The 12,595-nt window shown below is 54.0% G+C and overlaps 2 protein-coding genes across 4 annotated transcripts in view; both read left to right on the plus strand.

The window, feature by feature from the left end:
* Nucleotides 1-890: 890 nt before the first annotated feature.
* On the plus strand, nt 891-3,341 carry LOC116464048 (THAP domain-containing protein 11). The gene has a single exon (XM_032147316.2). The coding sequence runs from the start codon at nt 1,678-1,680 to the stop codon at nt 2,584-2,586; it is 909 nt and encodes a 302-aa protein (XP_032003207.1). The 5' UTR covers nt 891-1,677; the 3' UTR covers nt 2,587-3,341.
* Nucleotides 3,342-6,001: 2,660 nt separating this feature from the next.
* Nucleotides 6,002-12,595, plus strand: part of LOC116464050 (nuclear transport factor 2) — a 24,351-nt gene continuing 17,757 nt past the window's right edge. Inside the window, exon 1 of one of the 3 annotated variants that reach the window (XM_032147318.2) lies at nt 6,002-6,091. Coding sequence is in view for 1 of the 3 variants with exons in the window: in XM_058434959.1 (XP_058290942.1) it covers nt 6,524-6,562 (39 nt within the window). In the remaining 2 variants the exon portion in view is untranslated. Of the gene's footprint in view, nt 6,092-6,269; nt 6,563-12,595 lie in introns of those variants that run through there. The other 2 variants (XM_058434959.1, XM_032147319.2) reach the window with 2 other exon arrangements.

Here is a 12,595-nt window from a genome sequence, read left to right on the forward strand (position 1 = left end):
GTCCCTGGCTTTCCACAACATTTTGTGTTCTTTACAACATTTTCCCCCAGCCAGGCGCCGTGATCCTAGCTCACGCCTGTAATCTTAGCACTTTGGGAGGCCGAGGCGGGCAGATTGCCTGAGCTCAGGAGTTCGAGACCAGCCCGGGAAACATGGCGAAACCCTGTCTCTACAAAACACACACAAAAAAATTAGCCGGGCATGGCGGCATGCGCCTGTAGTACCAGCTACTCCAGAGGCTGAGGCAGGAGAATTGCTTGAACCCAGGAGGCAGTGAGCCGAGATCTCACCACTGCACTCCAGTCTGGCGACAGAGTGAGACTCCTTCACAACAACAAAAAAAGATTCCCTCAAATAAGTTGAGGTAGAGGGGAGGTGTATTGTTACAATGCAAATCCTTTCTCATAAAATCCTGTAATAGCTCTCAGTGGCCTGCAGAATAAAACCCCAAATCCTTAACATGTCCCAGTTTGGTATTTTCCTACGCTTGGCCCTACCCGGGCCACCACCTTCTAGGCTCTTTAAGGGCGGAGCCTAGCTCTTTTCTGCCATGTGGCCTTACAGACTGATTCCCGGGACAAGAATTGGCTACTTCTCCCTACCCAAGCTTTCGTTCGTTTTTTATTCCCGGCCCCCACCACCTCCCCCCCCCCCATTTCTCTGCTCTCTTGTTCATTCCTTTGGAGCGATTACTTTCTGTGAGTAGACATCCATTCGCGTGCATTCAGATCTATTACCCAAAAGACAGACGCTTATCTGTCTAGGTAGTCAGGCTCCAAGAGAGGAGCCCAGTCGGTCTGACTCCCGGAAACTCCCTGAACTGTGTCAGCCACATAGTAGGCGTCTACTGGAGACTTCGTTTAGGTCAGTGAGTCAACGCAGGCAGCAGCTGAATCAGGAGAGAGTCCGCAGCGCAAAGAAAGGGGCTCCTGAGACCCGGGGCGCCGAGGCCCAGGTTTCGTCTCCCTCTGCTGCAGCAATGCCGTCGACTCAAAGGCGCTCGGGGCTGGGGGACTGGTTCTGGCAAACAGCACAACCTCGCCCGAATCCTGGTCCGCAGTAAGTCGATCTTTCCCTTAGGCGGCGCTTCGGGCCGAAGGCGCCTAGTTCAGCGCGAGGCCTCACGGGATTTGTAGTCTCCGTGGGCATATACCCATGGCGCTTGCGCACTGGTGAGGCGCGCACCGCCCCGCTCCACGCCCCTATCAGGATTCGGGTCCTCGTGAGGAGCAGTCCAGGCGACAGCGTTCCAACCTAATACGCCTCTCTCGTCCGCCGGGGACAAGACGGGCTGGGGAAAGAATCTGCTCTTCGGAGGCTATCGCAGTGCGTTGGAAGGCGGCCGGAATCCGCACACACCCGCCCCGGAAGCTAGTGGCTCCTGGCGCGGGGCATTGTGGGGGGCGTAGTCTCTTTCTCAGGCGGTCCTTCGCGGCGTCCCTGGGGCCGACTCCCGAGCGCAGGCGGGCAGCCAGGCGGGCGGCGCGGCGCGGGCCGGCAGGAAGCGTATTCTGGGCGCGGGGCGCCGGGCGGGCCGGCTGCGCGGAGCGGCAGTGGTGGGATACTACCCAAGGCCTCGCGCGGCGCCGCCCGTCGAGGGGCGGGCGGCGACGGAGCCACTGGGCCGTCGAAGGGCGCAGGAGGCCGGTGGGCCGGGCCGGGCCGCGCGACGCAGCCATGCCTGGCTTTACGTGCTGCGTGCCAGGCTGCTACAACAACTCGCACCGGGACAAGGCGCTGCACTTCTACACGTTTCCAAAGGACGCTGAGTTGCGGCGCCTCTGGCTCAAGAACGTGTCGCGTGCCGGCGTCAGTGGGTGCTTCTCCACCTTCCAGCCCACCACAGGCCACCGTCTCTGCAGCGTTCACTTCCAGGGCGGCCGCAAGACCTACACGGTACGCGTCCCCACCATCTTCCCGCTGCGCGGCGTCAATGAGCGCAAAGTAGCGCGCAGACCCGCCGGGGCTGCGGCCGCCCGCCGCAGGCAGCAGCAGCAACAGCAGCAGCAGCAGCAGCAGCAGCAACAGCAGCAGCAGTCATCACCCTCTGCCTCCACTGCCCAGACTGCCCAGCTGCAGCCGAACCTGGTGTCTGCTTCCGCGGCCGTGCTTCTCACCCTTCAGGCCGCTGTAGACAGCACTCAGGCTCCGGGATCCGTGCCGCCGGCGCCCATCACTCCCACTGGAGAAGACGTGAAGCCCATCGATCTTACAGTGCAAGTGGAGTTTGCAGCCGCAGAGGGCGCAGCCGCTGCGGCCGCCGCGTCGGAGTTACAGGCTGCTACCGCAGGGCTGGAGGCTGCCGAGTGCCCTATGGGCCCCCAGTTGGTGGTGGTAGGGGAAGAGGGCTTCCCTGATACTGGCTCCGACCATTCATACTCACTGTCGTCCGGCACCACGGAGGAGGAGCTTCTGCGCAAGCTGAATGAGCAGCGGGACATCCTGGCGCTGATGGAAGTGAAGATGAAAGAGATGAAAGGCAGCATTCGCCACCTGCGTCTCACCGAGGCCAAGCTGCGCGAAGAACTGCGTGAGAAGGATCGGCTGCTTGCCATGGCTGTCATCCGCAAGAAGCACGGAATGTGAACTGGTGCCCCGGCAGCCTGCTGGACTCCCAGACCCCATCCAGCCAGGGGACCGCAGGCCATTGTTGAACTCCTCTATACTCCTGGGGCACTGGTTGACAGTACTGAGGCTTAAGGCAGCTGGACTCTCTTGCTGGTGACCTGGCATCCTCAATTGTTTCCTCCTGAAGTGGAAGCTGGGGCCTTAGACTCTGCGCTGGTGACACCAGCAGTTATGACTTTGTCTACCCTTCCTCCCCCAGTTATTGTTGCAGATTCTGGTTAAGCAGAGGCTTCAGAACCACTGAACTTGAAACTTACCCTCTAGGGATGCAGGTGGGATGTCCAGGGACTATGGGTTTGGGAAAACCATACCTTAAGGTTGGTCAGCAGTCAGACAACTCTAATGTGTGTAAGTGATAAGAGATTCAAGTAACATCAGTTCTCCTCCTCTTCATGCTTTTCCTTCCCAGGTGCAGCCTGTGATTCTGATGGGGACTGGTAAATCTGTGCCTCTGCCTCCTAGGACTTATTTTCCCAGGAGGCCATTTACAAGGGGATCTGGATGACCTGCTGATGGAGATGCAGCTTGCCAGGGACTTAGGTTTATCCTGTTTTGTTTGCTACTGGTTACAAATTCTATTTTCTGTACAATTAGTCAGACTAAAGTTTTCACTGTGTTTGTTTGGCAAAACAAATTAAACAAAAAGTAAGGTTTTTATTTGGGTCTCGCCATTTTATTTTTACAAAAATAGTTAAATATCCTTGAAACATTGGGAAATAGGCCTTAGCCTATTTGAAAGACCAGGCTGACCCTGAAAGTAGAGATGCTTCAATGACCAGGTTTTTCCAAAAATGGGCCCTAAACACATGGATCCTGGCCTTATAAGGTCCTCACAGAGTTCCTGGCCCAGCTCACCCTAAAGAGTTTGGAAACTGCACCAAATGGGCCCAATTTGCCCATGGATTATCTCCCTGTATCCTTTCAACAAGAAGGACCAACTGGTAACTAAGCTATATTGTGATAGTTCGCCTCTGAGGGTTTTGAATTCTCAGCTGGGATTAATTTTGCTCACCATGACATCCCTTAGGCTTAGCACAGCCTCTGGTATGCATGTGCATGCAGTTACTCTGAACCGGTAAGACCACAGCTGGAGCTAGCCAGGGCTGCCTCAGGCACAAGGACTGTTGTATAGATACCTTGGCCTTGGTACACCTTCGGTGTGACAGATCTGTATCCACAGAGGGCATTAAGAAATCGGGAGGTGTGATTCCTTGACTCATTTTCTTGGCTGCCTCTATTTTTTCATTTTTTTTTTTTTTTTTTTTTTTTAGATGGCGCTTTGCTCTTGTTGCCCAGGCTGGAGTGCAATGGTGTGATCTCAGCTCACTGCAACCTCTGCCTCCCAGGTTCAAGAGATTCTCCTGCCTCACCCTCCTGAGTAGCTGGGATTACAGGCGCCCGCCACCACGTCTGGCTGATTGTTGTATTTTCAGTAGAGGCAGGATTTCACCATGTTGGCCAGGCTGGTCTCAAACTCCTGATCTCAGGTGATCCGCCTGCCTCTGCCTCCCAAAGTACTGAGATTACAGGTGTGAGCCACCCCGCCCAGCCTCTATTTTTTCTTAGATCGGATATTGAAGGGGCAAGGATTACATTGTTTTTGTCTATAGCTCCAAGTAATTTAGCTCAAAGCCAATGTCTAAAAGTAAATGCCTTTAAAGCTATGGGTTTACTGTGGGTGGTGGGGCACAAATGGAGACTTTCAGACCCCATAAAATATGACTCCCTTCTCTTTGTTACTTATGGACAAAGCTATCTGCCTGGGGACTTGCCTGTGGCAACATGCTGGGATGGTCCTAAAACCCAAGTCTCTGTTTCCCTTCTAGTCCCTTAGCACTGAGTTGGGAAAGAAGTCTGGTGGGGAAGAAGGGGTGAGACATAGGTTGTGTGGGTGCCTGGTTGGGGGATGGACTGGATCTGTCTTCCTCGGGTTAGATCTGGCTGGTAATCAGGTGGTGGAAGCACAGCAGTGCCCTTTGTTGCTCCTATTGGGCCAGTCTCACATCTTCCCGGTTTCCTTCCTTGGAGCGAGGCCTTTTCCAGGATCCAGCCATGCTCTTCAGTGTATCCTTGAGCTCCTGTTTATTGAAGGGACTTCTGCTGTTTCTGCACTGGCTCCCTTGAGGCTCTCAGCAGTACTCCCTGGGCCCTTCCTGGTGTCTGCAGGTAATGGGCAGTGTTTTGGCTTCTTAGGGAGAAGAAGACAGTTCACAGAGCAAGGGAGATCCCAGATGCAGATGTACAAGCGGGGCAATGCAGAGTTCTCGCTAGCTGAGTAATACGCATCTAGTCAGGCAAAGTGTAGTGTTGACAGACCTGAGATTTAAAAAACAGAAGTGTGGTCCGGTCTTACCAGCCATCTCTTGGAGGGGTAGCCTGTGGGTGGGTAAAGGTGCAAAACTCTTGTGGAAGAACAGGAGTACTGAGAGATCTCTGGCCAGGAAGGCAGGCTAGGAGTTGCCTGGAGAGGCCTTGTAGCCATTTCCCTTACCTGTGGTACCCCAAGTTAGCTGCAGATCTCTTTGCCAAGCACAGGTCTGACCTAGAGACTGGCCTTACCACAAATGTTTGTGTTACCAAGAAAACAAATGGGCATTGAAAGGAAAGGGCAATGGGTAGGAAGAGAACTATTTACAATCTGGTCACTTAAATCACAGGGAAATTTTGGGTAAGTCAGTCATTTCTCTTTCCTCATTAATAAAAATGAAACACTTAGCTGCTCTATCTGCTGCAAAAAAAACCTTACAGAATGTTTTGGGGACCCCTGACTAGAAGTTTGAGGGTAACCTCTCCAGCCAAGCCCCACCTGAGGGACATTTGAGTCTCCGGCCCAAGAACAACCTAGCCTGCTCGAAACCAGCTTTGGGCTCGACTCGCCCAGGTGCAGGCGCACGAATGTTGGGATTGCAGGAGCTGTGCGTTCCGCCCGGGCTGGTTAAGGCCACATAGCTCGGAAGAGCAGCAGCGGCAGCCATAGCCCTAAGGGGAGGGGGTTTCGTGAGCGGAAACGGCCCAGGGGCCCAGGGAGGAGCAGCTGAGCCAGCTTGGGGCCGGGCTGGGCTCCCACGGAGGCGGGGTCAACCCCACCCCAGTGCACAGACCGGGCGGGGCCGAGCCAGCTGAGACCAGGCGACAACTAAGCCCTGACCCTAGCCTGGCGCCAACCTCTAGTATTCCAGAGGCTTCCGCTAGACCACAATTCTCAGGGGCTTGCCCCGGCAGCCTCCCTCCCTGGCTTAGCCTCACCTCCCGCGCTGCGGGCCGTGTCTGGGCCTCCGCGCATAGCACGCCGGGAATTGTAGTTTTCTCTCGGCGCGCTCATGCCGGAAAGGGGGGGCGGTGGGACTGCGTCTCCCAGAGTGCAGCGGGGCGGGCGAAGGAAGGCAGGGGGGAAGGGACAGTCGGTCTCAGACCGCGCTGGGTTGCCGCCGCCGCCGCTGCCGCCATCGTGCCAGCCCCTCGGGTGAGTGTCGGGGCCAGCACGCCGGGGCGGGGGCTGGGCCGCAGGAGCCGCTCTCCAGGCTGCCGGGAGCCTCCGCTGAGAGTCCCCGGGCGGCCCCTCCCCCCCCCCCCCCCCGGCGGCCCGAAGCCGCGCGGGGCCCGGGCCATGTGTCGCGCGCGGCTCCGCCTCCCGCCGGTCCTGTGAGGCGGCGGCCGGGGGTAACGCAGAGAGAGCCAGCCGGGCGCCTATCTGGGCCGTACCTTGCTGGTGGCTGGTGCACCGGCCTGCGCCATGGCCGGGCCTTTTTTTCTGGGCAGGACCATCCGGATGGGGCCTTAGGGCCCCGCCCCGTCTAGCCTGGCCTGGCCTGCGCGAGCCCCGCAAGCTCTGCAGCCTGGCTAGCGGGCAGACCCCAGCCCCACGTCCTGCTACCCACCTACGAAGGATCCGGGGATGGGCAGCGCCACCCGGCCTGCTCCAGAGTCAGCATGGGTAAGGGCGCCCGCCTGCCGCAGCCGGGGCTTGGGCCCCTCACCCGGTTCCCGACCATAGCCCGGCCGGGGTGTAGGTGAACACCCCCTGCTTGTCTGCTCGTCGGAGGTGTACGTTTCTTACCGCTACCTCTGTGGAGCCCGTACTAGAGTTCTCGCAGGGAGGGCAGGGTCAGGGAATATGAGGCGGGAGGGGATTCCACGGGAGACTTTACCCCTGGCTTGTCTTAGAGGATCTGGGCCTGATGGGGTGAGGTGGCTCCTGCCCGGTAGGCCCAGCCCACGCCCTTCTCTATCAGTGACCAGGCCCCAGCAGCAACACAGAATTGCCCCGCAGGACAGGATGACTTCATAAGAATGGGATGTTAAGGTGGGACTTAATGCACGGGGAAGTAGAATTCAGGCCTGAGGTTCTTGAGCCTAGTGCTAAACCAGAACCTGGGCTGGAAGGGGCCTTGGGGGGTGGGGCACGTAGATTTCAGACTTTGTGGGGCCCTTCCGAAGCCTGGGTGGCAGAACTAGGGCTGGAAGCTCCAGAAAGTCTGGCTTCCCCTCGCTTGCTCACTTTCCAACAACTGGAGCTGCCTATAAACAGGCAGGAACCTGGTTGCTTTATGAAATTGCGGTTACTGATGCCATCAGATACCCTACTGTGTTCTGGGAGAAGAGTTATCTTTGACCAGAAAATACTATCCTGATATCCTTTGTAAAGGCGTTTCTGATTGAGAGATGATAAATTAAAGAACCAGTCCAGAGAAGACCTTGGGACTAGGGGAGAGATGGCATGTAAAGTCTTGATATCTCTGAGCCGCAGTCTTTCCAGAGACTAAAGAAGCAGCTCAGGCCTGGCGCAGTGGCTCACGCCTGCAATCCCAGCACTTTGGGAGGCCAAGGCCAGCGGATCACCTGAGGTCCGGGGTTCCAGACCAGCATGGCCAACATGGCGAAAGCGCATCTCTACTAAAAATACAAAAACTAGCTGGACATGGAGGTGCACGTCTGTAATCCTAGCTACTCAGGAGACTGAGGCAGGAGAATTGCTTGAACCCGGGAGGTGGAGGTCACAGTGAACTGAGATCATGCCACTGTACTCCAGCCTGGGTGACAGGGCAAGACCCTGTCTCAAAAAAAAAAAAAAAAAAAAAAAAGCTGGGTGTGGTGGCGTGCACCTGTAATCCCAGCTACTTGGGAGGCTGAGGCAGGAGAATCGCTTGAATCCGGGAGGCAGAGGTTGCAGTGGGCAGAGATCATGCCACTGCACTCCAGCCTGGGCGACAGAGCAAGACTCTGTCTCAAAAAAAAAGAAAAAAAAAAAAGCAGCAGCAGCTCAATCTCTGCAGCCCTGGCCTCAGCAGCAAGCAGAATATCAGGGCTCTTAGGAGGGCTGATTGAGACCCAAGGTGAAGAAAGCCACTGCCCCTGCATTTTTTTTTTTCTTCCTCCTTGAATATTTTCCCAGGTAATGTTTTTCTGGTCATTTCTGGTCACTTCTTCCAAGTACTCTTGACCTAGAAGTTTTCTTGCATATGAATTGCTCTGCCTAGTTATTCTCCCTGGTCAGGAAGAATAGGCAAGGATGCTGCTCAGATCTTACCAAGCCCTGCCTTCTCTCTGGATTTAACTTTCCTAGTCCATATCCTGGCGCATGAGGACATGGAAATCAGGTTCATCCAAGAGGCTCAGGAGAGGCCAACTTTGCCAGTGGAGCTGGGCAATAAGGAGGGACTACCCACAGGACAATGAGGTGAAATCTAGAACTAGAAGCAGTTATTTCAAGACTCTGTAGATTGTCTGGATTGGTACTTTCTAGGACACAGATTTCAGGTGAGCTGGCTTACGGCTATGGCTTAGTTTGCATATTTCATGGCCCTGGGTGGCTTGACCAGGAGAGGCTTTTTTTTGTTTTGTTTTTTGTTTTCTCTCGAGACGGAGTCTTGCTCTGTCACCCAGGCTGGAGTGCTGTGGTGCGATCTCGGCTCACTGCAACCTCCGCCTCCTGGGTTCAAAGGATTCTCCTGCCTCAGCCTCCCCAGTAGCTGGGACTACAGGCGCATGCCACCACGCCTGGCTAATTTCTGTATTTTTAGTAGATACGGGGTTTCACCATATTTGTCAGGCTGGTCAAACTCCTGACCTCAGGTGGTCCACCCGCCTTGGCCTCCTAAAGTGCTGAGATTACAGGCGTGAGCCACCCCACCTGGCCTGTTTTTGTTTTTTTGAGACAAGATATTGCTTTGTCCTCCAGGTTGGAGTACAGTGGCTCAATTGTGGCCAACTGTAGCCTCAACCTCCCGGACTTAAGTAATCCTCCCATTCAGTCTCCCAAGTAGCTGGGACTACAGGCATGCGTTACTACCCTGGCAAATTTTTTATTTTATTTATTAATTTTTTAGATAGAGTCTTGCTCTGTCGCCCAGGCTGGAGTGCAGTGGCACGATCTCGGCTCACTGCAACCTCTGCCTCCCGGGTTCAAGCAGTTCTCCTGCCTCAGCCTCCTGAGTAGCTGGGACTACAGGGGCACGCCACCACGCCCGGCTATTTTTGTAATTTTAGTAGAGACGGTGTTTTACCATATTGGTCAGGCTGGTCTCGAACTCCTAACCTCAGGTGATCCACCTGCCTTGGCCTCCCCAAAGTGCTGGGATTACAGACATGAGCCACTGATCTCGGCCTAATTTTATTTTTATTTTTATTTATTTATTTATTTTGAGACGGAGTCTCGCTCTGTCGCCCAGGCTGGAGTGCAGTGGTGCGATCTCCACTCACTGCAAGCTCCGCCTTCTGGGTTCACACCATTCTCCTGCCTCAGCCTCCCGAGTAGCTGGGACTACAGGTGCCCGGCACTACACACGGCTTTTTGTATTTTTAGTAGAGATGGGGTTTCACCGTGTTAGCCAGGATGGTCTCGATCTCCTGACCTTGTGATCCGCCCGCCTCAGCCTCCCAAAATGCTGGGATTCCAGGCGTGAGCCACCGTGCCTAGCCTTATTTTTATTTTTTGTAGTGATGTGATCTCCATATGTTGCCCAGGCTGGTCTCAAACTCCTGAGTTCAAGCGATACTCCCACCTCGGCCTCCCAAAGTGCTGGGATTACAGATGTGAACGATTGCCCAGTGATCACAAGGGTTTTCTTCAGGGTCAAAAAGATACTTTTCCCTCTCCAAGGTTACTCAAGAGTAGGAGGAATTCAGGTCCCTCCTTCTCATTCCGACCTCTAGAAGTTCTCTGTAACTTTTTTTTTTTTTTTTTTTTTTGAGATGGAGTCGTACTCCATCTCACAGGCTGGAGTGCAGTGGTGCGATCTCAGCTCACCGCAAGCTCCACCTCCTTGGTTCACGCCATTCTGCTGCCTCAGGCTCCCGAGTAGCTGGGACTACAGGCGCCCGCCACCACGCCTGGCTAATTTTTTTTGTATTTTTAGTAGAGATGGGGTTTCACCATGTCAGCCAGGATGGTCTCAATCTCCTGACTTCGTGATTCACCCGCCTCAGCCTCCCGAAGTGCTGGGATTACAGGTGTGAGCCACCGCACCTGGCCGTTCCCTGTAACCTCTTTGTCTGAGGTCAGCTAGCCATTGCTAGGCATCCTGATCCTGAGAATTCGTTAATGTTTCTGGAACTTGGCGGGCCATCTAGGTCTCAGATATAAGAGAAGTAGCCTGAGGTTCTCCAGGATCTGTCTGCATCCTCTATTCATGTAGGGCTGACTTGGAAGTGGGACCCGGCATGCGGTGGTTGGGTTATTGCTGCACAAGGATGAGGCAGGATATCAAGATGCCTCAGTTCTCAATTAGCTCAAAATTATGTCCCTTCGTGTATAGGAGCCTATCTGCCTGTCACTATTTTTTTTGAGACAGAGTCTCGCTCTGTTGCCCAAGCTGGAGTGCAGTGGCGTGATCTCGGCTCACTGCAACCTCCACCTCCTGGGTTCAAGCGAGTCTCCTGCCTCAGCCTCCCGAGTAGCTGAGATTACAGGTGCCCACCACCACACCCAGCTAATTTTTGTATTCTTAGTAGAGATGGGATTTCACCATATTGGCCAGGCTGGTCTTGAACTCCTGACCTCAAGTGACCCACTCGCCTTGGCTGCCCAAAGTGCTAGGATTACAGGCGTGAGCCACCGCACCTGGCCGAGCCCATCTCTTCTCTCTGAGCCATGTCTTGTTTTATTCTGTTGCCTTTGGAGTTGATGGTTTGGGAGGGGAAGAATTACTTAAGAGAGACACAGAATAGGCAGGGTGCGGTGGCTTATGCCTGTAATCCCAGCACTTTGGGAGGCCGAGGTGGGCGGATCACGAGGTCAGGAGTTGGAGACCAGCTTGGCCAATATAGTGAAACTCTGTTTCTATTAAAAATACAAAAATTAGCTGAGATGGCCGGGCGCGGTGGCTCACGCTTGTAATCCCAGCACTTTGGGAGGCCGAGGCGGGTGGATCACGAGGTCAGGAGATCGAGACCACGGTGAAACCCCGTCTCTACTAAAAATACAAAAAAATTAGCCGGGCGTGGTGGCGGGCGCCTGTAGTCCCAGCTACTCGGAGAGGCTGAGGCAGGAGAATGGCGTGAACCCAGGAGGCAGAGCTTGCAGTGATCCGAGATTGCGTCACTGCACTCCAGCCTGGGTGACAGAGCGAGACTCCGTCTCAAAAAAAAAAAAAAAAAAAAATTAGCATAGTGGCGGGTGCCTGTAATCCCAGCTACTTGGGAGGCTGAGGCAGGAGAATCGCTTGAACCGGGGAGGCGGAGGTTGCAGTGAGCGAAGATTGTGCCACTGCACTCCAGCCTGGTGGCAGAGTGAGACTCTGTCTCAAAAAAAAAAGGGAGACACAATTTTTTTTTTTTGTTATTATACTTTAAGTTCTAGGGTACATGTGCACAACTTGCAGTTTTGTTACGTATGTATACATATACCATGTTGATGTGCTGCACCCATTAACCTGTCATTTACATTAGGTATATCTCCTAATGCTATCCCTCCCTGCTCCCCCCACCCCACGACAGGCCCTGGTGTGTGATGTTCCCCACCCTGGAGACACAGAATTTTCAAATTTCAGAACAAGGCTGGGCACAGTGGCTCGCGTCTGTAATCCCAGCACTTTGGGAGGCTGAGGTGGGTGGATCACTTGAGGTCAGGAGTTCGAAACCAGCCTTACCAACATGGAAAAACCCCGTCTCTACTAAAAATACGAAAATTAGCTGGGCGTGGTGGTGCATGCCTGTAATCCCAGCTACTCAGGAGGCTGAGGTAGGAGACTCGCTTGAACCTGGGAGGCGGAGGTTGCAGTGAGCTGAGATTGTGCCATTGCACTCCAGCCAGGGCAACGACAGCAAAACTCCATCTCGAAAAAAAAAATTCATAACTAGAAGCCACCTTATATCAAAAATTCTAGGATTCAGCATCAGCTCCGAAGCTGGAGCATCGCTTGAGGCCAGGAGTTCAAAACCAGCCTTGTCAACATAGCAATACCCATTTCTACAAAATAAAAATAAAAAAATAGCCAGTGTGGTTGTGGTGTTGTATACCTGTGGTTCCAGCTGCTCAAGAGGCTGCAGGAGGTCAAGGATCCGTGAGCTATGATCATGCCACTGCACTGTAGCCTGGGGACACTCTAGCAAGACCCTGTCTCCAAAAAAAAAAAAGCTAGGTTTCCCTTAACAAAACACTATCATCTTTTTTCTTTTTTTTTTTTCACCCAGGCTGGAGCGAAGTGTCGCTCTTGCCCAGGCTGGGGTGCAGCGGCGCAATCTCGGCTCACTGCAGTCCCCACGCCCCGGGTTCAAGCGATTCTCCTGCGTCAGCCTTCTGAGTGGCTGGGATTATACCTGCATGCCGGTATAATCCGGCTAATTTTTATATTTCTAGTAGAGATGGGGTTTTGCCATGTTGGCCAGGTTGGTCTCAAACTCCTGACCTCAGGTGATCTGCCTGCCTCGGCTTCCCAAAGTGCTGGGATTATAAGCGTGAGCCACCCGTGCCTGGCCTTTTTTTCTTAATTTTTTTTCTTTCTTTCTTTTTTTTTTTTTTTTTTTTTTT

This window comes from Hylobates moloch, unplaced genomic scaffold, assembly GCF_009828535.3.
Source record: "Hylobates moloch isolate HMO894 unplaced genomic scaffold, HMol_V3 SCAFFOLD_146, whole genome shotgun sequence".
Taxonomy (NCBI): Eukaryota; Metazoa; Chordata; class Mammalia; order Primates; family Hylobatidae; genus Hylobates; species Hylobates moloch.